The sequence below is a fragment of the Rhinoraja longicauda genome, chromosome 5, assembly GCF_053455715.1.
Source record: "Rhinoraja longicauda isolate Sanriku21f chromosome 5, sRhiLon1.1, whole genome shotgun sequence".
NCBI classification, from domain to species: Eukaryota; Metazoa; Chordata; class Chondrichthyes; order Rajiformes; family Arhynchobatidae; genus Rhinoraja; species Rhinoraja longicauda.
The window spans coordinates 4,108,787-4,136,715 of record NC_135957.1 but is presented as its reverse complement, the minus strand read 5'-3'; the positions used below and the strand labels follow the sequence as shown (position 1 = coordinate 4,136,715).

Genomic DNA, 27,929 nt, shown 5'->3' with positions numbered 1-27,929 from the left:
TGACACAAAAATGGGAGGTAAAGCAGGGAGTGAGGAGGATAGAAAAAGCCTGCAAAAGGATATAGATAAGCTAGGAGAGTGGGCAGCGACTTGGCAGATGAAATTTAATACTGATAAAGGTGAAGTTATGCATTTTGGAGAAAAAAAATCATAAAGAAAGTTATTTTCTAAATGGGGAGGAGCTGTGTGGTAATACAACGCAAAGGGACCTGGGGGTACTAGTACAGGAATCACAAAAAGTTAGTATGCAGGTGCAGCAAGTGATTAGGAAGGCCAATGGAGTCTTAGCCTTGATTGCCAGGGGGATAGAGTATAAAAGTAGGGATGTGTTGCTGCAGCTGTACACAGTATTGGTAAGACCGCATTTGAATACTGTGTGCAGTTTTGGTGTCCATATTTAAGAAAGGATGTACTTGCTCTGGAGACAATGCAGAGAAGGTTTACACGGTTAATTCCAGGGATGAGGGGGTTGACATATGAGGAAAGGTTAAGTAGGTTGGGACGTTTTCTCATTAGAGTTCAGAAGAATGAGAGGCGATCTTATTGAAACGTATAAGATCGTGAGGGGCCTTGATCGGGTGGATGCGCTAAAGATGTTTCCGATGATCGGGGAGACCAGAACTAGGGGGCATAGTCTTAGAATAAGAGGGGGCTCTTTTAAAACTGAGATGAGGAGAAACTTCTTCACTCAGAGGGTGGTTAGTCTGTGGAATTCGCTGCCTCAGGGAGCTGTGGAAGCAGGAACGTTAAATAGATTTAAAACGGAAATAGATTGTTTTTTAATAGACAAGGGTATTAGGGGTTACGGGGAGCGGGCAGGGAAGTGGACATGAGCTATTGTTAGTATAGTAAGACCTGAGTAATCTCCTGGACAAGTTTCGATCGCCTAGCTTGGGGTCGGAGAGGAATTTCCCGGATTTTTCCCCCAAATTGGCCTGGGTTTTTATCCGTTTTTTCGCCTCTCCCAGGAGATCACACGGTTCTTTTGGGTGGGAAGAAGGGCGATAGTGGGAAGGGGATTGGGGTAGGATCAGCCATGATCGTATTGAATGGCGGAGCGGGCTCGAGGTGCCGGTTGGCCTACTCCTGCTCCTATTTTCTTGTGTTCTTGTGAACTGCAGATGCTGGTTTAAACCAAAGATAGACAGGATCTCGACCCAAAATGTCACCCATTCCTTCTCTCCAGAGATGCTGCCAGTCCCGCTGAGTTACTCCAGCTTTTTGTGTCTATCTCCTGTACAGGGAATGCCTGTATAAACAACCCAGGGCTGATCACCACCAACCACAGCCATTTTTCTCTATGCATCTTTATTCACTCATTTTACAGTACTTCTGCATGCAGCCAGTCAAATTCACTAGGCAAGTTAATTCAGTGGCTGTCTGCTTTAACCCATTGTTTGCCTTATTCACCCACTGTGTCCCAGCTACTGACTGGACCTTCTCAGAATCTGAAGAGAGAGGTATCATGGTGATAACAAGCATTAAAAGTAGCAAACAGCTACTGGAAGAACAGAATTAAAGATGAAAGCTTATGTTAAATCTACATAGAACCCTGGTTAGATTACAGCTGGGAATAATGTGCACATTTCCAATCACCGTATTATTAAAAGGATGCAGAAAGTGCAGAAAAAATTTGCATTGATGGTGCCAGAACCAGGGGGTTTTAAAGAAAAGAAAAAGAGATCTTTATAATTATGGAGAAATTTTATAGGATGCTTCCTCCAAGGCCTTCCCTTATCTTGACATCAATGCCTTGCCCTGCCTTAATGCCTTGCTTTGTCTTGCATCAATGCATTGCCTTACCTAGCTTAGCCTTCAATGTCGTAGAATGCCCTGCCTTCCAGTGCCTTCCATGCCTTGCCTTTGATGTCTTTCATGCCTTGCCTTCCATGCCTTGCCTTCCATGCCTTGCCTTCCATGCCTTGCCTTCCATGCCTTGCCTTCCATGCCTTGCCTTCTGTGCCTTTCCTTGCCTTCCATGCCATGCCTTGCCTTCCATGCCTTGCCTTGCCTTGCCTTTCATGCATTGCCTTGCCTTGCCTTTCATGCCTTCCATGCCTTTCCTTGCCTTCCATGCCTTGCCTTGCCTTCCATGCCTTTCCTAGCCTTCCGTGCCTTTCCTTGCCTTCTATGCCATTCCTTGCCTTCCTTGCCTTGCCTACAATGCTTGCCTTGCCTTGTCTTGCATTGCCTTGTCTTGCCTTGATGTTTCCACAGTGGAAGGAGCATAGAACATGAACAAATAAATACAAGACAGCCCCTAACAAGTCTAACAATAAATTCAAGTGAAACTTCTTTATTCATTGTTGTGAATATGGAACGTGGTTGAGATGAAAAACTCCAATAATTTAACATGAAGAGAAACACAATGAAGAAAGGAACCAAAATCAATGTTAACAGGATGCAGTGAAAACATGCTTGTGTAAAATGGTCTGTTTAAGTTTAATAAAATTGAATGCAAATAACATTTAAAAAATGGCAACAGCAGTTTCAACAAAAGATTTTAATTTTCAACAATTCATACGCAAGGACAAGAGAACAGCTTCATTCATGTTGTGTTTGACTTAGTGCTAGATTGCTTGCCACATTGATAAATCTCAGACTGAAAAAGATTCTGGAATTCTCAAATATTTCAGACAAAATTACTCTAACAAAAATGAATTGCTTGTGTTTCTCCCAAACTGTGGGGGCATTATAGGAATTGTGGAATAGGCAGCATTGAAATGAGTTATTGCAAATATGGTGATTGTGGTAGATGATTAAACACTAAGATATCCAGTCCTGCCAACAGAGACAGAAACCACAAACTACCAAACAATTGGAATCAAACAGGTAACCAAAGAAATACCTGCCAACATTTCATGCCTATCTGTACCCAGAAATATCCGTAAAGAATACTGATTAGTGTTACACATATGACAATGATATTCTCACAGAGAGTACACCGTGATTATAATATTTGTCTTTTTAAAGACCTCTTGAAGTATCGCAGAAACTTTCTCCCACTTCAGGTCGTCTAGTCCACATCCGATCCTGCAGAGAAAGTAGCAATGTTTGTTGCAATCGACTCAGATACTGAATTAGGCTTCTAATGAAGTGAAAAGCAGTAAACATACAAAATAATATCTGCAGATTGACACATAGAAAGAAATATCAGGACAGATAACCGAGGAGCATCTCAAAGGATGTAATATGGGCAGCCAGGTTAAGGTGTAGGAAGAGAATTCCACCACTCAGGGCTAAGGTGACTGCAATAGAGACCGATAATAGAGCTACAGGTCCACCACCAATTTTCCGCTCACCTTGGTTCCGGAGCTTTGACATATTATCCATTTGGCCGAACCAACAGAGGTCACGGCTTTGGGGGAGCTGAGGTCTGGCCTGCTGTGAAGTTTGGCTTATGGGAGTGAATCTGCCGGCTCCAGTCGGGTTGGAGTTCCAGAGCCACGGGTGCAAATTCGACCCATCCACTGGCCACGTAAGTCAGCTGTGGGAACAGATCTGCCAGCTCCGGCCGGGCTGGAATTCCAGAGCCCTGGCCGCTGAAGCCCCAATGAGGTCGTGATCACCCACCCCAGCCAGCCTGGGCACCACATTTTCGGGGGACTTCCGGATGGGTGGGGGGGGGAGGATTACAAGTGCGCTCTTGTGTCCAGATTAAAGGAGGCCCCAGGCGATCAGTTGCTGGAAATTCGGTGGTGAATCTGTATTAAAATCGGAACCACACAATGATGAAGAGGTTGCAAGAAGTCTAGTTCAACCTTGGACAACTTCCTGAGTTCGGGAAGTTTAAGTCTGAGGGCAGCAACTGAAAGTAACCTTCCTAGGTTTGCTGCAGGAAATCACTAGAATTATAGAAAAACTGAAAGTAAATGCACAGAAAGAATAAGGACATGATATTTGGAGACACAATAACTTGCAGATAGATGCTGGAATCTTGAACTACTGAAGAAACTCAGCAGGTCAAGCAGCAGTTGTGGAGAGAATGGATGGGCGACATTTCAGGCCAGGATCCTTCTTCAGAGGATATAAAATTTGTTGTACAGACCACTATGAAGATTGAAACAAGACTTAATTGAAGTATGTAGTTTATACAGGATGAACTAGGACATAATGGTCGGTATCACAAAATGCTGGAGTAACTCAGCAGGTCAGGCAGCATCTAGGAGAGAGGGAATGGGTGAATGGGAACTAGGACATAATGGTCAATAACTTGGAGGCGTTGATTTAAGTTAATTGATGGAAGAAATTGGAGGTGTTGTGTTAAAACATTTTCTCCCAAATGGCAGAGATAGCACCGGTTGAAAGAGTGGTGGAGGCAGAAATCCTCAACACTTCAGTACTTGAGGAACTGTAGTTTACAGGCAACAGAGTGACAGCTGGGAAGCAGAGTAACGTTATTGGCTTTATTTCTGGCTGGAGTAGGTAGACATGACACATTAAATAGTGTTGCCATCAATTTTTGTGATTCTATGATGCACTTTGGAACGTTGGGTCTCAATGCAATGAAACCAGGAAGGATATCCATAGAATCAGGCTTATGAAGTGGGAGTCAGTGAACAGGATGAAAAAAAACAACACCTGAAAGATTTATTTAGCTTTCCAGCCATACAATGGCTAAAAAGAGATAAATTATGCAAACAATGATGCCGGGACTCAAAAATGACACCCTTGAAGCAGTTGTACCACCAACAACCCAAACCCTGCATAAGGATGGACAGACAATGACCCAGATGCTAACGTATTTGCATTATCTTTCTGAGATAAGTCATTGTCCTTCAAATACTTTATTCACCATTCTCCTCTTAAAGCCCTCTAGTAAATGATTTTATTCATGTGCTCAGCTGATTTTGGGAAAGCACTGTGCTACAGTAGTAACGATAAGAATAAAGTAATACAAAAATGCCAAAAAATTCCCGACAATTCCCTCATAACACAAGTCTGATTTGACAAACAACTTTGTGTTGGCTTCTAGTTCAGGGTGTGTCACTGCATACAATGAGACTATCAATATATCTACACACAGAACTATATCTTCAGTGAAAAGAAGAAATAAGAGAACCAAAACAAATTCCTGGTAGTTTATTCTACTCATTTTAACATTTATTTCACCTGACTTCCTTTGAAACTACAAAACTCCCAACTAGCTGTCTAAACAACGTGCCAGCTAAAGTTGCAAAATCAGACTGAGCAGATTTCAGAGATCACTCATATCAACTGTGTTCAGTCTTTATGAAAAGAGCACCTGTCAGCTCTCAACAAGCTGTGTTGTTTCAACACAGTGTTATTTCAAAGCAAGATAATTTCCTTGCATTCTGCATTATCAACTTCCTGTGACTGGGACAAAACGGCTGGTTCTGAAGACTTTTCATGCAGCCAACACTTGGTTTGCAGTGAGGGTGGTCTTTCTTCGCCATATTCATGCTTTTGCATAAATTCAGGCTCTCCTGTGAATAGGGTTGCCAACTTCCTCACTCCCAAATACGGGACAAGGTGACGTCACCGCGCCGTGCCCCACGTGACCTCACCCAGCCAGCGGCCACGTGCTCCCACTCCACCAATGCTAAGCAACCCGCCTCCCGGCCCAGGCGGCCACCATGGGTGGAGTGGGAGCACGTGGCCGCTGGCTGGGTGAGGTCACGTGGGGCGCGGGGCGGTGACATCACCCTTTGAACCTTATTTGGGAATGAGGAAGTTAGCAACCCTACTAATACGGGACAAACTAATTGAGCCCAAAATACGGGATGTCCCGGCTAATACGGGACAGTTGGCAACCGTACCTGTGAAATACATTTAGTTTCATTTTTAGTTTAGAGGTACAGCATGGAAACAGGCACTTCGGCCCACAGAATCCACACCAACCACATGCAAGGTCAGGATCGAACCCGGGTCTGTGGCGCCGTGAGGCAATAGTTCTACACGAGTGTGGCGCCCTCTAAACCTAATGAAGATTTGTATCACTGATGCCTCGAATTTGATATGTTCAACTGTTACAGCTCTACACTTTACCATCTCCATAACTATGACCAGTTTAGAGTCATTGAGTTTGGAAACAGGCCCTTCGGCCCAACATATCCACACCGGCCAACATGGCCCAGCTACACTAGTCCCACCTGCTTGCATTTGGCCCATATCCCTCCAGACCTGGACTATCCATGTACCTGTCTAACAGTTTCTTAAATGTTGGGATAGTCCTTGCCTCAACTACCTCCTCTTGACAACTCGTTCCATACACCCACCACTCTTTATGTTAAAAAGTTACCCCTCAGATTCCTATTAAATATTTTCCCCTTCACCTTAAAACTGTCTTCTGGTCCTTGATTCCCCTACTCTGGGTAAGATATACCCGATCTATTCCTCTCATGATTTTATCCACATCTATAAGATCACCCCTCATCCTCCTGCACTCTAAGGAATAAAGTCCCAGCCTGCTCAACCTCTCCCTATAGCTCAGCCTCCCCCCCCCCCCCCCCCCCCCCCCCCACACACACACAGAGTCCTGGCAGTTCTACAACCTTGTGTTCCCCACACTGGCCTTCAAGACATCCCACTCTCCCAACGCTGTGGAGGGTAGAGAACAACAAGCTGGGACAGCAGAGAACAACAAGCTGGAAGGAAGGACAGTTACCAAGGATATCCACAAATATTTCTACTGTGTACTCGCAATAAATCAATGCATCCATTATTTTTACTTGGGCATTGAGATCCTCAGAATGCTATTATCCATGCAGTGGTCCTTCATGGCCATGAGGCTGTTCTGCAGATCGTCATACGTAGGCTTATCTGATGCCAGCTTTTTGGTGATCTAGAGAGAAATACATCATTTAATATTGGGCATGTTCTGTTAACGGTCTAGGCTGGTAATTATGATCAAGAAGCATAAAAAATAAAGATATTCTAAGATTTATGTTCAAATGCAATGAATCATCCAGGTTCAGAACATCACCAATCAAGGACCCCCTTGCAAAATTGAATACGACAAGTAAACTCGAATTAAAACATACGGAATTACTACAGTGCTTGATTGCTTAGTTGCTTCCCCTGCCCTATCTCCAACGAGAGATCACAGTCTCAGAATAAAGGACTGGCCATTAAGGACCACAAAGAGAAGAAAATCTTCACTATAAGGATGGTGATTTATTTTTTTTGAATTCTTACACAAGGTCTAGAAAGCTACAGACAATTAGTATATTCAAGATATAGATTTATAGATATTAAAGGAATCAAAAGATATACAGTTGATATAGGCAAGTGGCACATAGGTAAAAGGTAGACACAAAATGCTGGAGCAACTCAGCAGGTCAGGCAACATCTCGGGAGAGAAGGAATGGGTGACGTTTCGGGTCGAGACCCTTCTTCAGACTGATGTCAGGGGGGCGGGACAAAGATGGGATGTACTCGGAGACAGAAAGACTAGTGGGAGAACTGGGAAGGGGGAGGGGAGAGAGAGGGAAAGCAGGGACTATATGAAGTTAGAGAAGTCAATGTTCATACCGCTGGGGTGTAAACTACCCAAGCGAAATATGAGATGCTGTTCCTCCAATTTGCGCTGGGCCTCACGCTGACAATGGAGGAGGCCCAGAACAGAAAGGTCAGATTGGGAACGGGAGGGGGAGTTGAAGTGCTGAGCCACCGGGAGATCAGGTTGGTTAAGGCGGACTGAGCGAAGGTGTTCAGCAAAACGATCGGCGAGCGTGCGTTTGGTCTCGCCGATGTAGTTTGAAAAGTCCGGGAGCAGAGCAAGGACGCCCGTTGGCTGAGAACAAAAGTAAGTGCTAATTGCAGTGGAAAAGGCAGTTTAAAAAGAGCGCCAAGAGGACGCTAGTAGTCAGTTTGAAAAGTCCGGGAGCAGAGCAAGGACGCCCATTGGCTGAGAACAAACGTAAGTGGCAATTGCAGTGGAAAAGGCAGATTAAAAAGAGCGCATAACTCCAAACTGGTCAGGAAGGCAGCATAGAAGTGAGATTGGTTGATCAATTAAAGCAGACGATTGGTAAATTGGCCATTTAAGTAATTTAGTGGCTGATATAAGCAAGGCTTGCACAAGAGGTACAGCTTTGTTGAGGGAAGTGCCCTGTGAGAAAAGTGCGAGTCTTTGGCAGCGAGTCTTTCGGTGAGGAGGCTGAGGTGAGGAGGTTACGCTTGTTTTTTGAGCCGGAATTGTTTTTGACACCGAAGTGATGGCGCACAAGTTGGTGCAGTGTGTTTCCTGCAGGATGTGGGAAGGTAGAGACACTGATGGAGCTTCTGGGAGCTACACCTGCAAGAACTGTGTCCAGGTGCAGCTCCTGACTGGACGTGTGGCGGAGTTGGAAAAGCAGCTGGATGACCTCAGGGCCATCCGGGAATGCGAGAGTTTCCTGGACAGGACCTACTGCGAGGCTGTCATGCCAAGGGTCCAGGTCGAGCGAAGATGGGAGACCGTTTCGGGGGGAGCGAACGTGGACTACAGGAGACCCCGGTGGCTGTGCCTATTGCAAACAGGTACACCCTATTGGGAACTGTTGGGGCAGAAGACGCTTCCAGTCCGAGCGGCAGTTGTGTTGGCGGTTCTAACCCAGGCAAGGAAACTCGACTGGGGAGACCGAAGTCAGGAAGAGCCATAGTAGTGGGTGACTCCATTGTCCGAGGTACGGACAGTAGATTCTGTGGTGACAGGCGGGAGTCGAGGATGGTTTGTTGCCTCCCTGGTGCCAGGGTTCATGACATCACGGAGCGGCTTCAGAACATCCTAGCGAGGGAAGGTGATCAACCGGAAGTAGTTGTGCACGTGGGAACGAACGATGTCGGGAGGAAGAGGAAGGAGATACTGCAGCGTGAGTTTAGAGAGTTAGGAAGAAGACTGAGAAGTAGGACGTCGAGGGTGGTTATCTCTGGACTGCTGCCTGTACCTCGTGCTGGTGAGGGCAGGAACAGAGAGATCGGGGATATGAATGTATGGCTGAGGGGCTGGTGCAGGGAGCAGGGATTTAGATTTCTGGACCACTGGGATCTCTTCAGGGGTAGGGGTGACCTGTACAAAAGGGACGGGTTACACCTTAACAGCAGGGGAACCAACATTCTGGCAGGCAGGTTTGCTAGCGCTACAAGCGTAGCTTTAAACTAAGTAGTGGGGGGGAGGGGTTGACAAATTGGGAATATGAAGATGGAGTTAAAGGGGAAGCGAATACAGGAGTAAAGGACTCTCGAATGAATGGGAAGGGAAGTTCTAGAAGGGATATGAGTGTAAGGTCAGGGCCAATTGTGACTGGTGTGAGAGGGGAGGTTAATACCGAAGTTAAAGTGTTGTATTTAAATGCGCGAAGTATAAGAAATAAAGTGGATGAGCTTGAGGCTCAGTTAGACATTGGCAAGTATGATGTTGTGGGAATCACTGAGACATGGCTACAAGAGGATCAGGGCTGGGAGCTGAATATTCAGGGGTACATAATGTACAGAAAAAACAGGCAGGTGGGGAGAGGGGGCGGGGTAGCTCTGTTGGTAAGGAATGATATTCACTCCCTTGCAAGGAGTGACATAGAATCAGGAGATGTAGAATCAGTATGGATAGAGATGAGGAATTGCAAGGGTAAAAAGACGCTAATGGGAGTTATCTACAGGCCCCCAAACAGTAGCCTCGACATAGGGTGCAAGTTGAATCAGGAGCTAAAATTGGCATGTCACAAATGTAATGCTACGGTGGTCATGGGAGATTTCAACATGCAGGTAGACTGGGAAAATCAGGTTGGTAATGGACCCCAGGAAAGAGAGTTTGTGGAGTGCCTCCGAGATGGATTCTTAGAACAGCTTGTACTGGAGCCTACCAGGGAGAAGGCAATTCTGGATTTAGTGTTATGTAATGAACCTGACCTGATAAGGGGACTTGAGGTAAAAGAGCCATTAGGAGCCAGTGACCACAATATGATAAGTTTTACTCTACAAATTGAGAGGGAGAAGGGAAAATTGGAGGTGTCAGTATTACAGTATAGCAAAGGGGATTACAGAGGCATGAGGCAGGAGCTGGCCAAAATTGGCTGGAAGGAGGCCCTAGCAGGGAAGACTGTGGAACAGCAATGGCAGGTATTCCTGGGAATAATGCAGAAGTTGCAGGATCAATTTATCCCAAAGAGGAGGAAAGATTCTAAGGGGAGTAAGAGGCACCCGTGGCTGACAAGGGAAGTCAAGGACAGCATAAAAGTAAAAGGGAAGAAGTATAACATAGCAAAGAAGAGTGGGAAGCCAGAGGATTGGGACTCTTTTAAAGAGCAACAGAAGATAACTAAAAAGGCAATACGGGGAGAAAAGATGTGGTACGAGGGTAAACTAGGCAATAATATAAAGGAGGATAGTAAAAGCTTTTTTAGGTACGTGAAGAGGAAAAAAATAGTCAAGGCAAATGTGGGTCCCTTGAAGACAGTAGCAGGGGAATTTATTATGGGGAACAAGGAAATGGCAGACGAGTTGAACCGGTACTTTAGATCTGTCTTCACTAAGGAGGATACAAACAATCTCCCAGATGTTCTAGTGGCCAGAGATCCTAGGGTGACAGAGGAACTGGAGGAAATCCACATTAGGCAGGAAAAAGTTTTGGGTAGACTGATGGGACTCAAGGCTGATAAATCCCCAGGGCCTGATGGTCTGCATCCCAGGGTGCTTAAGGAGGTGACTCTAGAAATTGTGGACGTGGGTAAGCTTTTCCCTTTGAGAGTGGGGAAGATTCCAACACGGGGACATAGCTTCAGAATTGAGGGACAAAGGTTTAGGGGTAACATGAGGGGGAACTTCTTTACTCAGAGGGTTGTGGCTGTATGGAATGGGCTTCCGGTGGAAGTGGTGGAGGCAGGCTCGATTTTATTATTTAAGAGTAAATTGGATAGGTATATGGATAGGAGGGGATTGGAGGGTTATGGTCTGAGTGCAGGTAGATGAGACTAGGTCAGGGAGAATGGTCGGCGTGGACTGGTAGGGCCGGACAGGCCTGTTTCCATGCTGTAGTTATTATATATTATATATATATATATATATTAGTGATTATTTTCCAATGTTCTATAGATTCCGGGTCAGTTCCTGTGGATTGGAGGGTAGCTAATGTTATCCCACTTTTCAAGAAAGGAGGGAGAGAGAAAACGGGAAATTATAGACCAGTTAGTCTGACATCAGTGGTGGGGAAGATGCTGGAGTCAATTATAAAATATGAAATTGCGGAGCATTTGGATCGCAGTAACAAGATCGTTCCGAGTCAGCATGGATTTACGAAGGGGAAATCGTGCTTGACTAATCTACTGGAATTTTTTGAGGATGTAACTAGGAAAATTGACAGGGGAGAGCCAGTGGATGTGGTGTACCTCGACTTTCAGAAAGCCTTCGACAAGGTCCCACATAGGAGATTGGTGGGCAAAATTAGAGCACGTGGTATTGGAGGTAGGGTACTGACATGGATAGAAAGTTGGTTGACAGACAGAAAGCAAAGAGTGGGGATACATGTTCCCAATGTTGGGGGAGTCCAGAACCAGGGGCCACAGTTTAAGAATAAGGGGTAGGCCATTTAGAACAGAGATGAGGAAAAACTTTTTTAGTCAGAGAGTTGTGAATCTGTGGAATTCTCTGCCTCAGAGGGCAGTGGAGGCCAATTCTCTGAATACATTCAAGAGAGAGCTAGATAGAGCTCTTAAGGATAGCGGAGTCAGGGGTTATGGGGAGAAGGCAGGAACGGGGTACTGATTGAGAATGATCAGTCATGATCACATTGAATGGCGGTGCTGGCTCAAAGGGCCGAATGGCCTTCTCCTGCACCTATTTTCTATTGTCATGTAGAGAAGTGACATCTGGAACAGCGGATACAATATATGAGGTTGGAGGAGGTGCAGGTGAACCTCTGCCTCACCTGGAAAGACTGTTTGGGTCTTTGGATGGAGTCGAGGGGGGAGATAAAGGGGCAGGTGTTGCATCTCCTGCGGTTGAAGGGGAAAGTACCTGGAGAGGGGTAGTTTGGGTGGGAAGGGACGAGTGGACCAGGGAGTTTCGGAAGGAACCATCTCTGCGGAAAGCAGAAAGGGGTGAAGATGGGAAAATTAGGTAAAAGGGTTAGTCAAAATCGCAGGGCAGGCAAGAGGGTTGTGAATCACCTGTTCCTGTTTCTATTTTTATATAGCCTTTGAATGTCATATCCATAACTTGGGAATTTGGCCTTTTTGAGTATATACATTGAAATCTGGTATTGAATCAAGGTTAGCTTAACAGTAAGTCAGTGATTTTTCAGAGGCATTGTGGAGATTTCCATCTGATTAACAAATATAGTGAAGAACCATTGCAAACCAAATTGATTATCAAAAGGAACACATTACAAAAGTATTTAGATTTGCAAATTATTCTGTATCTTTCCAAGATGTTTAAATAAATTAAATAAGCAAATAATAATCTAATTTCATAATTAATTAAAAAAATGTTAGATCAATTACCAAATAATAGATGCGTCTCTGATCTTTCTGAAGCACTGCAACATCCCCAACTTCTTTTTCTGTAAATAAAAAAGTACCAATTAAAAATCCTTTTAGCTAACATGAAAATACAATGCCCTGATGACAAACCAATGTGAATAAGACAAAAAGCTGGAGTAACTCAGCGGGTCACGCAGCATCTCTGGAGAAAAGGAAGAGGTGACGTTTCGGGTCGAGACCCTTCTTCAGACTCAGCAGGGATCAGAGGGGGAGCAGCAAGAGAAGAAGCAGGAGGCGAACAGCATCTGCAGTTCCTTTCTACACATTTTGTCTGCACCATCTGCAGTTCCTTCCTACACTTTTCGTCTGCTGGGATCTGCAGTTCCTTCCTACACATTTCATCTGCTCCACTGCTAAATCTCAACGTAAGCCTACTTTGAAGAAATGCTCCTCTTGCCAAGGAGAGTTCTGCATCATCCTCTCGCTGCTCCCCTCTGTGATTCCTCCTGCTCGACTCTGAAGAAGGGTCGCGACCCAAAAGATCACCTATTCCTTTTCTCCTGAGATGCTGTCTGACCCATTGAAGATAGTTGGAGTAGCTCAATGTGAATAAGATTGTTAATCACATCACATAAGCAGGTATGTTTGACTCCCATAAGTAATAATAACGAGGTCTATTTACAATGTATAAGAAAATAACTGCAGATGCTGGTACAAATCGAAGGTTTTATTCACAAAATGCTGGAGGTCAGGCAGCATCTCAGGAGAGAAGGAATGGGTGACGTTTCGGGTCGAGACCCTTCTTCAGATTGATGTCAGGGGGGTGGGATAAAGGAAGGATATAGGTGGAGACAGGAAGATAGAGGGATAACTGGGAAGGTGGAGAGGAAGAGAGGGACAGAGGAACTATCTAAAGTTGGAGAGGTCAATGTTCATACCACTGGGCTGCAAGCTGCCCAGGCGAAATATGAGGTGCTGTTCCTCCAATTTCCGGTGGGCCTCACTATGGCACTGGAGGAGGCCCATGACAGAAAGGTCAGACGGAGTGGGAGGAGGAGTTGAAGTGCTCAGCCACCGGGAGATCAGATTGGTTAACGCGGACCGAGCGCAGGTGCAACGGATGCAATAGATGAGTTTGGAGGAGGTGCAGGTGAACCTCTGTCTCACCTGGAAAGACTGTTTGGGTCCTTGGATGGAGTTGAGGGGGGAGGTAAAGGGACACGTGTTGCATCTCGTGCAGTTGCAGGGGAAAGTGCCCGGGGATGGGCTGGTTTGGGTAGGAAGGGACGAGTGGACCAGGGAGTTATGGAGGGAACATTCTCTGCGGAACACAGAAAGGGGAGGGGATGGGAAGATATGGCCAGAGGTGGGGTCCCGTTGTAGGTGACGGAAATTTTGGCGGATGATTTGTTGGATACGCTGGCTGGTGGGGTGGAAGGTGAGAACGAGGGGGATTCTGTCCTTGTTACGGGTGGGGGGAGGGGGAGCAAGAGCGGAGCTGAGGGATGTAGAAGAGACCCTAGTGAGAGCCTCATCTATAATGGAAGAGGGGAAGCCCCGTTTCCTGAAGAATGAGGACATCTCTGACGCCCTAGTGTGAAACACCTCATCCCGGGCGCAGATGCGGTGTAGACGGAGGAATTGGGAGTAGGGGATAGACTTTTTGCAGGAGACCGGGTGGGATGAGGTGTAGTCCAGATAGCTGTGCGAGTCAGTGGGTTTATAGTAGATGTCAGTCACTAGTCTGTCTCCTGTGATGGAGATGGTGAGGTCCAGAAACGGGAGGGAGATGTCGGAGATAGTCCAGGTATATTTAAGGGCAGGATGGAAATTGGAAGTGAAGTGTATGAAGTCAGTGAGTTCTGCATGGGTACGAGAGGTAGCACCAATGCAGTCGTCGATGTAGTGGAGGTAGAGTTCGGGGATGGGGCCGGTCGGTGTACGCCCGGAACGCGGATTGTTCGACGTACCCGACAAAGAGGCAGGCATAGCTAGGGCCCATGCGAGTGCCCATAGCTACGCTTCTGGTTTGGAGGAAGTGGGAGGAGTCAAAGGAGAAGTTGTTGAGGGTAAGAACCAGCTCTGCTAGGCGGAGGAGAGTGTTGGTAGATGGGGATTGGCTGGTTCTGCGGTCGAGGAAGAAACGGAGGACTTCGAGACCATCCTTGTGGGGGATGGAAGTGTAGAGTGACTGGACATCCATGGTAAAGATAAGGGAGTGGTAGCCTGGGAACCGGAAGTTATCGAGGAGATGGAGAGCGTGTGAGGTGTCTTGGACGTATGTGGGGAGGGTTTTAACCAGGGGGGATAGGATGGAGTCGAGGTAGGTGGAAATAAGTTCGGTGGGGCATGAGCAGGCAGAGACAATGGGTCTGCCGGGACAGTTCTGTTTATGGATTTTGGGTAGGAGGTAGAATCGGCCCGTGCGGGGCTGGAGAACTATAAGTATGGAGGCATTGGAGGGTAGATCGCCGGAAATGGTGAGGTCCGTGATGGTGCTGATGATAAAGGTCTGGTGTTTGTCGGTGGGGGTCATGGTCCAGGGATAAGTAGGTAGAGGTGTCAGAGTTGTCGTCTGGCCTCGGTCCGGTAGAGGTCAGCATGCCAGACTACCACAGCACCTCCCTTGTCAGCGGGTTTGATGATCAAGTCCGTGTTGTTGCGGAGTGAGTGGAGGGCTGCACGTTCAGCAGGGGAGAGGTTAGAGTTAGTCAGGGGAGTGGAGAATTTGAGGCGGTTAATGTCACGCCGGCAGTTGGAGATGAAAAGTTCTAGTGAGGATAGTTGGCCAACCGGGGAGGTCCAAGAGGAGGGGGTCTGTTGGAGACGGACCCCCTCAGATCAGCATCTAACCCATTGGTTTACGTCTATATACTAAGACTCTCGTTTGTTTGTTCCTGAACTACAGCCAAAACGGTACACGATAGCGCGACAATTTTAGGCTCATCTTACTCACTGTCATCCCTTTGGTGCTAATGGAAGAAGTTTCATTGAAATCGGAGTTATATTTTTAAAGTTGTTCACATTTTAAAGTTTAAATCTATCTCTTCGGATGGGAGAGAGGGAGGGTGGGGAGGATAAGGGGGTTGAGGAGGATGGAGTGGGGGGGGAGGGGAAGGGGAGGAGAAGGAGGGGAGGGGAGGAAGGGAGGAGTGTGGGGGGGAGGGGGAGAAGGTGGGGGAGGGGGGAGGAGAGGGTGCTGCACCAATGCAGGAGAGATTTGCGCCCAACGGGTCCCCTTGGTCTAGTTGATATCTAAACACGGCCGCAAAACAAACTGAGATAGCACTGCACTAAAAGTTTTAAAGGTGTATTAGGTGTATAGGCTTGTATACACTGGAATTTAGAAGGATGAGAGGGGATCTTATCGAAACGTATAAGATTATTAAGGGGTTGGACACATTAGAGGCAGGAAACATGTTCCCAATGTTGGGGGAGTCCAGAACCAGGGGCCACAGTTTAAGAATAAGGGGTAGGCCATTTAGAACAGAGATGAGGAAAAACTTTTTCAGTCAGAGAGTTGTGAATCTGTGGAATTCTCTGCCTCAGAAGGCAGTGGAGGCCAATTCTCTGAATACATTCAAGACAGAGCTAGATAGAGCTCTTAAGGATAGTGGAGTCAGGGGGTATGGGGAGAAGGCAGGAACGGGGTACTGATTGAGAATGATCAGCCATGATCACATTGAATGGCTCGAAGGGCCGAATGGCCTACTCCTGCACCTATTGTCTATTGTGCAGATTAGAAATATGATCAAAGTAAACTGTGAATGCTGGAAATTTGTATTGAAATAAAAATGTTGAAACTGCTCAGATCAGGTTGTACAGATGAATGCAGATTTAATGATTTTTATCAATAACATTTCATCAGAAAACATGAGACGATTTTTTTCCACTAAAATGTTAATCATTGATATCCATGTAATATATTGAAACCCCATGAGCAACCAGGGGCCTTTATTAACAAACTAATTAAAGCCTTTAACCCATATTAAATCTAGTTACATATTTAATTCATATTCGGGGAAATACTTATTGAAACAAAATTAAGTGACATTGCTATGAGAAGTATAATTACAATGTATCTGAATGAGTCAAAGTCAGATAAAGATTTATCAATAAGAACCTATTTCTATAAACTTCATGAATGAAATCTTATGTATATGTTTGCATGGCTATGTTTTCATCCTCCTTTGTGCCAAGAGTGTTTTATTGTCATATGTCTCAGATTAAACAATACAATTCTTACTAGCAACAGCACACAAGAATATGTAAACATAGTACTCTGTAAACAATAAACGAGAAAAAAAGTTCAGTATGAACACGCATACACGCGCGCACGCACACACACACACACACACAAACTAACAATAATAGTGTTTGTTTGAACAATAAGCTTGGCTTGATAGCATTGCCTTTGAGACAATAAAAGTTTGTTTCCAAAATTGTTATCTATGTTCAATGAAACAAAGGAAGAATTTATGATTTCCAATCAAGCTCAGTGGAACCTAACATTTCAAGGTCTGGCAATCTCAAAACTCTTATGAATTGGCATAAAAGCATAACACAAGTACTGATATTCTCCATCTCATTCCCTCATCTTCTACTATGGGCATCTATCAGTCATGCCAAAAAGGTGTTAATGAAGTTATGGTTTTTCCAAGGTAACCACAACCATGGAGTGCAGTCCACAGATCTACTTCTTCTTGTCATTCCTCAGCCTTTGAAACAAACATATCAATCTTTCACGGCCTGCTAAACAGCCCAATTCTTTTCAGTGCTTCAGTTCCAAAATTCCACTTCACGCCTTACATGTGAATTAAATTATTCACATTAGACTCGGTCTGTGACTTCCCCCAATTATCATGCTATATTTTCTCCAATAGGTTATCAGTATCCCAGTGGAGAATATCTTTCTTTCTAATGTTGACTGAACTACTTTGCAGTTCTTTTTTTATTATAATTTCCAGCATTTAGCATTCAATTTCTTCTCATTTTGTTAACAACTTCGGAGTGAAGATCTTCAAAACAAACATGGGAATTTAATGTGTGACTTTAGAAAACTCACATTGATTATTTTTAACTTTTTGAGGTACAAATGTGTTACCACCAACTATGCAAGGTTTAGAATGTGGGTGGGGGCAAGGGGAGGCATATATAATAGGCAAAAAGGAGATTCAGGTGAAGAAAGATTTTATGCAAATAACATTATCAATTAAAGACAAGTAAAAACCATGCCAACATTTGATATACTAAAATGTTGTTTAAGACAAAAACAAGGAATAAAATAAATAATGAAACAGGAGATTAGGTTGACCATTCATATCATATCATATCATATCTACAGCCGGAAACAGGCCTTTTCGGCCCTCCAAGTCCGTGCCGCCCAGTGATCCCCGTACATTAACACTATCCTACACCCACTAGGGACAATTTTTACATTTACCCAGCCAATTAACCTACATACCTGTACGTCTTTGGAGTGTGGGAGGAAACCGAAGATCTCGGAGAAAACCCACGCAGGTCACGGGGAGAACGTACAAACTCCTTACAGTGCAGCACCCGTAGTCAGGTTCGAACCTGAGTCTCCGGCGCTGCATTCGCTGTAAAGCAGCAACTCTACCGCTGCGCTACCGTGCCGCCCTACTTCAAATGGAGTACCTGAAAGAAATAACTGCTTTTGAAAGACTAATGAATTCATTTAATTTAAGAAAATGGCAGAAATGCATCCATTCCTATAGTAGATACAAGGAACTGCAGATGCTGGTTTACAACAAAAAAGACACAAAGTGTAGGAGTAATTCAATGGATCAGGCAGCATCTCTAGAGAACATGGTCTTCAGAGATGTTGCCAAACCCGCTCAGTTACTCCAGCACTTTGTGTCTTTTTTCCTTTCCTATAGTGAAAGATTCAGGTGGATCTGAGAAAAACATTCCTCTGGTGAAAGGTTATTTCTAATAATACCAATTTTCTTACTCTGATTCTGTAGTTCCTCGACACATCCATATTTTCTTTTGAACAAGACTGCTATTCCTGCATCCATGTTACAATCTTCGCCGATGCAATGTGCCAACGCATCCTTTTCTGGGCATGAAAATAGATCACCTTGCATATAACAGATCTTGAAGCGCTGTAGCTACCAATGATAAGACATTTTAGATGATTAGAATAATGAAAAACCTGCTGCTCGGTCTTACTTTCAGGTTACTTTTTTTTTTTAATTGATAACTCTTAGTTTGCAAAGCCTTTAAAATAAACGAAACCGGCAAAAGAATAGAAATAGAAAAAGGCTGTTCCGATTAATTTTAGTCGACATATTAACTTGGTAACTTACTAATTATGAGACCATTATTATTAACAGTCAAAGTATCTCTGGCTGTTGCAAAAACTTGGGAACTTTAACAATAAAACACTTCAAAGGTCTCTTCAAATGCTCTGATAAATCAGTTTTAGAATAGCAAGTTCCTTCGTGGCTGTGTTTTCACATATTTCAATTCCAAAAGGCAATATTTCTTTCGCTCCAAATGATTTTGAATGCCCCAGAGGAGATAGTTCCCGGCATTTGTGGAGACACAGCAGAAGACATTGTGAAATGCACTTGGTCACTGGTATCCATACTTACATTGCCCTCCAGTGGCGTGTCTGCAGAATTAGCCATGTTGTTTCCTTTTCTTTCCGTTAGTCCTTCCTTTATTAAACAACAAAATAAATATTTTATTAACTGGATTATCCATTGTAATTTTCCACTGATAGTTGCAACTCTGACTGAAATAATCACAGCCTTCTCTCTGAGTATTTCAGTCAGAAGTCAAAATGATATCTGAGGTTCAAGCAATTGTGAGAGACTTGAGCTTAAATCTGGACTGTTATCTCAGAGTTGTACTGAGCCAGTTCTGCATTTTTGAGAAATTCTCTTTCAGTTGAAATTTTAGGGTTAGGTGGTTATGTTATTTTTAAGTTAATGATATAGGAGATTCTGCCTGATCTGCTGAGTTACTCCAACACGCAGTATATTGCTCAAGATTTCAGCATTTGCAGTTCCTTGTAACTCTGAGATTCTTTCCATTGGCTACTATGGTTCAATTTCTTTCCGACATCCTGAAATTTGTTGTACGACTTTGTATAGGAAGGAACTGCAGATGCTGGTTTACCCCAAAGATAGACACAAATGTTGGAGTAACTCAACGGGACAGGCAGTTTTTCTGGATAGAACGAATGGGCGACATTTCGGTTCGAGACCCTTCTTCAGACCCTTCTCGACTCGAAACGTCACCCATTCCTTCTATCCAGAAATGCTGCCTGTCCCGCTGAGTTACTCCACCATTTATGTCTATCTTTGGTGTAAACCAATATCTGCAGTTCCTTTCTACACATGCTTGTAATGGATTAGTTCAAAATGTTGAAGAAAAATGATCCAATGTTACAGGCAGGCGTAAATAATGTTGCAATGACAAAATGACGTGTTGTCATTGGTCTAATTTAATCACCATGGGGTAGACATGACATAGTTCGAATTTGAAAAAATACATTCCTGAATACACATGAATTTTAAAAACTCCTCAGCTAGTTTCAATGTCAAATTTATTTCCTTCCCAATTCATTCTTTCAAAATTTGCTTAAATTGCTTAATTTATTTACCTTGCTATGCAGTCTCTGAACAGCAAGCAGCACTGTTGCTGCCACCACTTTCAACTCCCAGCCCATTCACTGTCATCATCAGCATTTTTGTACAACTGTAAGCATTCACGGCTGAAGAAGGGTCGCGACCCGAAACGTCACCCATTCCTTCTATCCAGAGATGCTGCCTATCCCGCTGAGTTACTCCAGCATTTGGAGTCTTTCTTCAGCATTTTTCAAATGGCACCTTACTGCCATCTATCCCTACCCTGTCCTTAATCCTGGCAACAGACTCTCCTTTTATAATTTCTTCTCAGTCACAACTGCAGTCCTTCTTCCTCACTATCGAACACAAAACTCACTCACCCTTTTCTGCTCTGGTTTACTAGCCCTGCACTTTGTTTAAGCCCCCTTTCACAGCAAGATTTTTTGCAGATAAGGACATTACAATACATAATCCGAACATTTACACAAGATGAAAGGAAGCTCAGTATTGGATCAGGTTTCTTTTATTTATTCATCTGCCGGATGTGGATGCTGCTAGCAAAGCTGGCCTTTATTTAACATCTCTAATTACCCCTAAACAGAGGAAGCTCTTAAGATGGGCCTGGAATAACATTCTGCTCAGATTAGACAAATACAGCAGATTTGAATGAACCTGGGTCTTTATTACAATCCAGGAGTTTGTGCTGAGAATAGTTATTTTATTTAGTTTTAGTATTTTAGTTCTAGAGATACAGCATGGAAACAGACCCTTCGGCCCACCAAGCATGCAAATTATGATTACCCATTTACACGAGTACTATGTGATCCCATTTTCTCATTCACTCCATATCCACCAGGGGCAATTTAAAGAGGCCAACAAACTCTCACATCTTTTGGAATGAGGGAGAAAACCGGAAGCCCACACAATCACAGGGAGAACATACAAACTCTACACAGGCAGTACCTGAGGTCAGGATTGAACCCAGGTCAATGGAACTGTGAAGCTACAGCTCTACTAGCTGTGCCACTGTGTAATTATTTAATTATAAGTTATTAATTTAAATTATCCAACTGACGTGATGGGATTCAAACGTCACTGGATCAATAGCCCAGAATTATGGCTTCTAATCCATCAACTACTATTCTATTGTTCCACATATAACTATGGAACTGTATACAGAAAGGAAAGCTAAACACAAGAATAAACAACTGATTTTAGAGGAACATTAAGAAACTAGAAAAGGATTTTTAGAAAAGCAGTAACACAAACTCAAAATCTTTCTTCATTCATACTACAAGCAATGATTAGGGGAATTCACTAAATATACCCTGTATATTAAAGCTAAGGGTGAAATTAAAGAATTGTAAAGGTAAGGGTGAAAATATTTATGTTTATGAAAATACCTGTCCACAGCAACATTGCCAAGAAGCACTAGACGCCTGTCAGAAAATCTTCACAAGCAGCAGCTTCGCCGATAGCTTAGCTTTCAGTATGCATATTTTATCATAATTTATAATCAACCATGCAAATACTTTGTTTTTGCTGCTGGTTGTTACTGAAGCATTCATTCCCACAACTGGGGAGAAAAATGCAGAAAGCCTTGAATCACATTGGTTGTCAGGGAGTTGCTGGGAAGTCCGAATGACACTGGGCAACATTGCACAAAGAACGTGGAGTATCTGAAGCTTGGTGGACAGCCGCAACAATCATAAAGGTTTAAACTACTTGTTAATGAGTAGAAACCAGCGGAGACTGGATGGCTTTTGAATAAATACCCCTTGCTGCTATAAAAAGAGAGAAGCAACAAGAAGGAGAACACAAATACCAATGTATTTTTAAAAAAGCACAATGAACTCTCCACTAAGAGTGTGGGAACAATTTCACATTCCCTTTAGAAGAAAAAGCAAAACTGGAGCCATGGAAACAAGTGGCATTGGCTAGATATTATGAAGATAGACACAAAAAGCTGGAATTTAGTATGGTGGCACTATAGAGAATGTATAGAGAATAGAGACTGCATAGAGAATGCTAAGAAATGTTTAATGTCATGTACAACAGTGACTATGCTTGCAAAATGTTTTAGTGGTTGTGAAGCTCCTTAGCACTTTTGATTTTGAGATATTACGTAAATGCAAGTTTGTCCTTTCTTTCAAAGTATGACATTAAAAAATATGGTAATCTTCTCAAGACTTCAGTTGCAAAATGAAATGGTTTAATCTGCAGCTGGGTAATATTATTAAGAAAACGTTTTTCCTTTGGCCTGTTTGTGCCAGTGCGAGAAGCAATCAGGTACCAGTTTCCAGCCAAATCTGGTCTGAATAAATGCCGAAGAAAATGTATTAGAATAGTTAGGTTGGTTCTGCATTTTTAATTTTCTCCTCATGATTCTTTAATTACCCTGGTTATCCAGATCTATTTGGTCTCTTTGCGTAGGACAGATTTCATGGATCCTTTAGTATTCCGTTGCTTCCGGCCACGTGATCGCGCGTTTTCAATGCATTTCGACTTACAATACTTTCGGTTTCCGATGGGTTTCTCGGAACGGATCCCCATCGGAAGCTGAGGAGCACCTGTACTTCTGAGTGATTCCCTTTGTTTTCTAGAAATTGCAAAAGGCCAAACCAGTCTGGGTTCAGGTTAATTAACAATCAAAAAGAAACCTATTAATCATTGAACACTGGACCACCTAGATGCCATTATATCAATTTGTTCTATTACTCCTTCAATAACTTTGAGCAAATCTAAGATTGCTTTACCCCAAGTGTTCTATCGCTTCATCTGTTAAAATATGAAGCCTGACGTTGCTCTAGTTTTGAAGCACCATAAACACTCACCAATGCCAGACATTCCCCAGTGCAAATTAGATTTCTAACAATATCCCCACAATTGTAAGCAACCTTTTATGTTACGTATTCCTCGTATATGTTTTTTGCAAACATGCAAAAATGTTTTTTGCTTGTGAAAATCAATAAAAATACTGAAATTCTGAAATAAAAACAGAAAAAGCTGATGAAACTCAACAGGTTAGGCTGCATCGGTAGAAAGGGAACCCATTAATGTTTCTGGCTGAAGACCATCACTTCTGAGCAGCTTTTCCAACATTTATCTGTTTTTATTTCATGTTTTGTTTGTGCTGGTTTGCAACTACGGTATCTTTCCCTGCAAGGTCATATGTGATAGGAGCAGAATTAGGTAATTTGGTCCATCTAGTCTAGTCCGCCATTCAAACATGGCTGATCTATCTCTCCCTCCTAATCCCATTCTCCTGCTTTCTCCCCATAACCCCTGACATCTATCTATCTATCTCTGCCTTAAAAATATCAAGTGACGGCCCCCACAGCCTTCTGTGGCAAAGAATTTCACAGATTCACCACCCTCTGATGAAAGTAATTCCTCCTCATCTTCCAATCTATTTGAACAAGTGCAATGTGTCCTCCAAGTTATCCTGGCAACAAAGTTAAAAAGGGTATTGACCCAAAACCTCAGCCGTTCCTTCTCTCCAGAGATGCTGCTTGTCCCGCTGAGTTACTCATTTTGTGTCTCTCTGTCCCGAGCAGGTGAAGAATGTGATGTGGAATGTACTTCTGCAATTACTAATAACATATAACATATAACATATAACAACTACAGCATGGAAACAGGCCTGTCCGGCCCTACCAGTCCACGCCGACCATTCTCCCTGACCTAGTCTCATCTACCTGCACTCAGACCATAACCCTCCAATCCCCTCCTATCCATATACCTATCCAATTTACTCTTAAATAATAAAATCGAGCCAGCCTCCACCACTTCCACCGGAAGCCCATTCCATACAGCCACAACCCTCTGAGTAAAGAAGTTCCCCCTCATGTTACCCCTAAACCTTTGTCCCTCAATTCTGAAGCTATGTCCCCTTGTTGGAATCTTCCCCACTCTCAAAGGGAAAAGCCTACCCACGTCAACTCTGTCCGTCCCTCTCAAAATTTAAAAAACCTCTATCAAGTCCCCCCTCAACCTTCTACGCTCCAAAGAATAAAGACCCAACCTATTCAACCTCTCTCTGTAGCCTAAGTGCTGAAACCCAGGCAACATTCTAGTGAATCTCCTCTGTACCCTCTCCATTTTGTCGACATCCTTCCTATAATTTGGCGACCAGAACTGCACACCATACTCCAGATTCGGCCTCACCAATGCCCTGTACAATTTCAACATTACATCCCAACTTCTATACTCGATGCTCTGATTTATAAAGGCAAGCATACCAAACGCCTTCTTCACCACCCTATCCACATGAGATTCCACCTTCAGGGAACAATGCACAGTTATTCCCAGATCCCTCTGTTCCACTGCATTCCTCAATTCCCTACCATTTACCCTGTACGTCCTATTTTGATTTGTCCTACCAAAATGCAGCACCTCACACTTATCAGCATTAAACTCCATCTGCCATCTTTCAGCCCACCCTTCCAAAAGGCCCAAGTCTCTCTGTAGACTTTGAAAATCTACCTCACTATCAACTACTCCACCTATCTTAGTATCATCTGCATATTTACTAATCCAATTTGCCACACCATCATCCAGATCATTAATGTAAATGACAAACAACAGTGGACCCAACACAGATCCTTGGGGCACTCCACTAGACACTGGCCTCCAACCTGACATACAATTGTCAACCATTACCCTCTGGTATCTCCCATTCAGCCATTGTTGAATCCATCTTGCAACCTCACTATTAATACCCAACGATTTAACCTTCTTAATCAACCTTCCATGTGGAACCTTGTCAAATGCCTTACTGAAGTCCATATAGACAACATCCACAGCCTTGCCCTTATCAATTTCCCTGGTAACCTCTTCAAAAAATTCAAGAAGATTAGTCAAACATGACCTTCCAGGCACAAATCCATGTTGACTGTTTCTAATCAGGCCTTGATTATCCAAATAATTATATATATTGTCCCTAAGTATCTTTTCCATTAATTTTCCCACCACAGACGTCAAACTAATAGGTCTATAATTGCTAGGTTTACTTTTAGAACCTTTTTTAAACAAAGGCACAACATGCGCAATGCGCCAATCTTCCGGCACCATCCCTGTTTCTAATGACGTTTGAAATATTTCCGTCATAGCCCCTGCTATTTCTGCACTAACTTCCCTCAATGTCCTAGGGAATATCCTATCAGGACCTGGAGACTTATCCACTTTTATATTCTTCAAAAGTGTCCGTACCTCCTCTTCTTTAATCCTCCTAATTTCCATCACTACTCTACTTGTTTCGCTTACCTCACATAATTCAATATCCTTCTCCTCGGTAAATACCGAAGAAAAGAAATTGTTTAATATCTCCCCCATTTCTTCCGGCTCAGCACATAGCTGTCCACTCTGACTCTCTAATGGACCAATTTTATCCCTCACTATCCGTTTGCTATTGACATATCTGTAGAACCCCTTGGGGTTTACTTTTACATTACTTGCCAAAGCAGCCTCATATCTTTTTTTCGCTTTTCTAATTTCCTTTTTAAGATTCCTTTTACATTCTTTATATTCCTCAAAAACCTCATTTACTCCCTGCCGCTTATATTTATTGTATATCTCCCTCTTTTTCCGAACCAAGTGTCCAATTTCCCTGGAAAACCACGGCTCTTTCAAATTATTATTCTTTCCTTTCCACCGAACAGGGACATAAAGACTCTGTACTCTCAAAATTTCACCTTTAAATATCCTCCATTTCTCTATTATATCCTTTTCATAAAACAACAATTTCCATTTCACTCCTTTTAAATCCTTTCTCATCTCCTCAAAATTAGCCTTTCTCCAATCCAAAATCTCAACCCTTGGTCCAGATTTGACCTTCTCCATAATGATATTGAAACTAATGGCATTATGATCACTAGACCCAAAGCGCTCCTCAACACATACCTCCGTCACCTGACCCATCTCATTTCCTAACAGGAGGTCCAACACTGCCCCTTCTCTGGTAGGCACCTCTACGTATTGCTGCAAAAAACTATCCTGCACACATTTTACAAACTCCAAACCATCCAGCCCTTTAACAGAATGTGATTCCCAGTCTATATACGGAAAATTGAAATCACCCACAATCACCACTCTGTGCTTACTACTAATATCTGCTATCTCCTTACATATTTGCTCTTCCAATTCTCGTTCCCTATTTGGCGGTCTATAATACACCCCTATAAGTGTTGCTAAACCTTTCTCATTTCTGAGTTCCACCCAAACAGCCTCCTTAATCGAGCCTTCTAGTCTGTCCTGCCAAAGCACTGCTGTGATATCCTCCCTGACAAGCAATGCAACACCCCCACCTCTTGCCCCTCCGATTCTATCACATCTGAAACAATGAAATCCTGGAATATTTAATTGCCAATCGCAACCCTCCTGCAACCATGTTTCACTGATCGCCACAACATCATACTTCCAGATGTCAATCCAGGCTCTAAGCTCATCCACCTTTCTTACAATGCTCCTAGCATTAAAATATACACATTTAAGGGACCCATCATTTCTTATTCTCAGTTTATTTCTTTTCCCTTCTTTCTCTCCTACATATTGGGTCTGAGTGTTTCCCTTTTCTGCCTCCTGCCTCACACACTGCCTATTAGCTATCTGTGTTTGAGTCCCTCCCCCCAACCGTACTAGTTTAAAGTCTCCGCAGTTATTTTAGCAAATCTCCCCGCCAGGATATTGGTTCCCCTCGGGTTCAGATGCAACCCGTCCTTTTTGTACAGGTCATACTTCCCCCAGAAGAGGTCCCAATGATCCAGAAACTTGAAACCCTGCTCCCTGCACCAGTTCCTCAGCCACGTATTTATCCTCCACCTCACTCCATTCCTATTCTCACTATCGCGTGGCACAGGCAGTAAGCCTGAGATTATTACTTTGGAAGTCCTTTTTTTTAACTCTCTTCCTAGCCCCCTGAATTCTCTTTTCAGGACCTCTTCCCTTATCCTACCTATATTGTTGGTACCTATATGTACCACGACCTCTGGCTCCTCTCCCTCCCTTTTCAGGATATCCTGGACACGCTCAGACACATCCCGGACACCGGCACCAGGGAGGCAAACCACCATCCGGGTCTCCCGACTGCGTCCACAGAAACGCCTATCCAAGGGATTAATCTTCTTAACTCACTTATTGATCAAAACATCTAATTTCTTGCTTGATACAAGATGCTGCCGGCCCACTTAATTAAGTACCAATCTTGACCTGGTTTCATAAAAGCATTAAAGAAAGGATTTCAGCCTTTCACGCCTGCTGCATAATTCAACAAATTCAAGGCAGAAAACCAATGTCCTACCCTATCTCCAGAATGCGGGATTTCTCTATTTTCCAAAAATCTATCCATCTAATTTATTTTACCAATCCAGCATTATTGCCACTATTAGTTAATCTTGTTCATTTTACCGCAGAATAGTGATTATCAATTAGTAGAAGGAAGAGAAAAATTCTAGGATGCCTTGGGGTACACCTCAGATTCATAGAATCAGCTTTTCAGCAGGTATATGCCAAATGCCATTTACGACATTAAGTTTAAGGACTTAGTACATTGCAGGCCAAGCCAAGGTCCGTTCAGAGAATAAAATCTGATGATCTAGACTATCATGACTATCACAAGGCACCAACATGGTCACAAAACTGATGGGAATTTTTGGAGCTTTAGCTTTCATTTTGTTTGCTGGAAATGTACCACCCTTTCAGTCTCACATTCTACACTAAAATAAAATATCACAGCTGGAGGTAAAGCTTGAAGGAGGGTCTAATTTTACCATTTAAACGTTTGTATGTCTGTTATCAGGCTTCCGTGATACAACTGACCTTTTGTTAACAAGCAAAGGTATAACCAAGAATACAACCCTTGGCAGCCAGAGAAAACCATCAACATAGAAAATGAATATGTTGCCTTTCTATTTAT

General features: G+C 43.4%; 1 protein-coding gene across 1 annotated transcript; it reads right to left on the bottom strand.

The window, feature by feature from the left end:
• Window positions 1-2,299: 2,299 nt before the first annotated feature.
• On the bottom strand, window positions 2,300-20,137 carry LOC144593859 (ADP-ribose glycohydrolase OARD1-like). The gene is given in 7 exon segments (XM_078399978.1): window positions 2,300-3,033; window positions 6,693-6,805; window positions 12,438-12,496; window positions 18,391-18,550; window positions 19,037-19,102; window positions 20,053-20,115; window positions 20,117-20,137. Coding segments are annotated over 7 exon segments (585 nt in total). The 3' UTR covers window positions 2,300-2,930.
• Window positions 20,138-27,929: the final 7,792 nt, after the last annotated feature.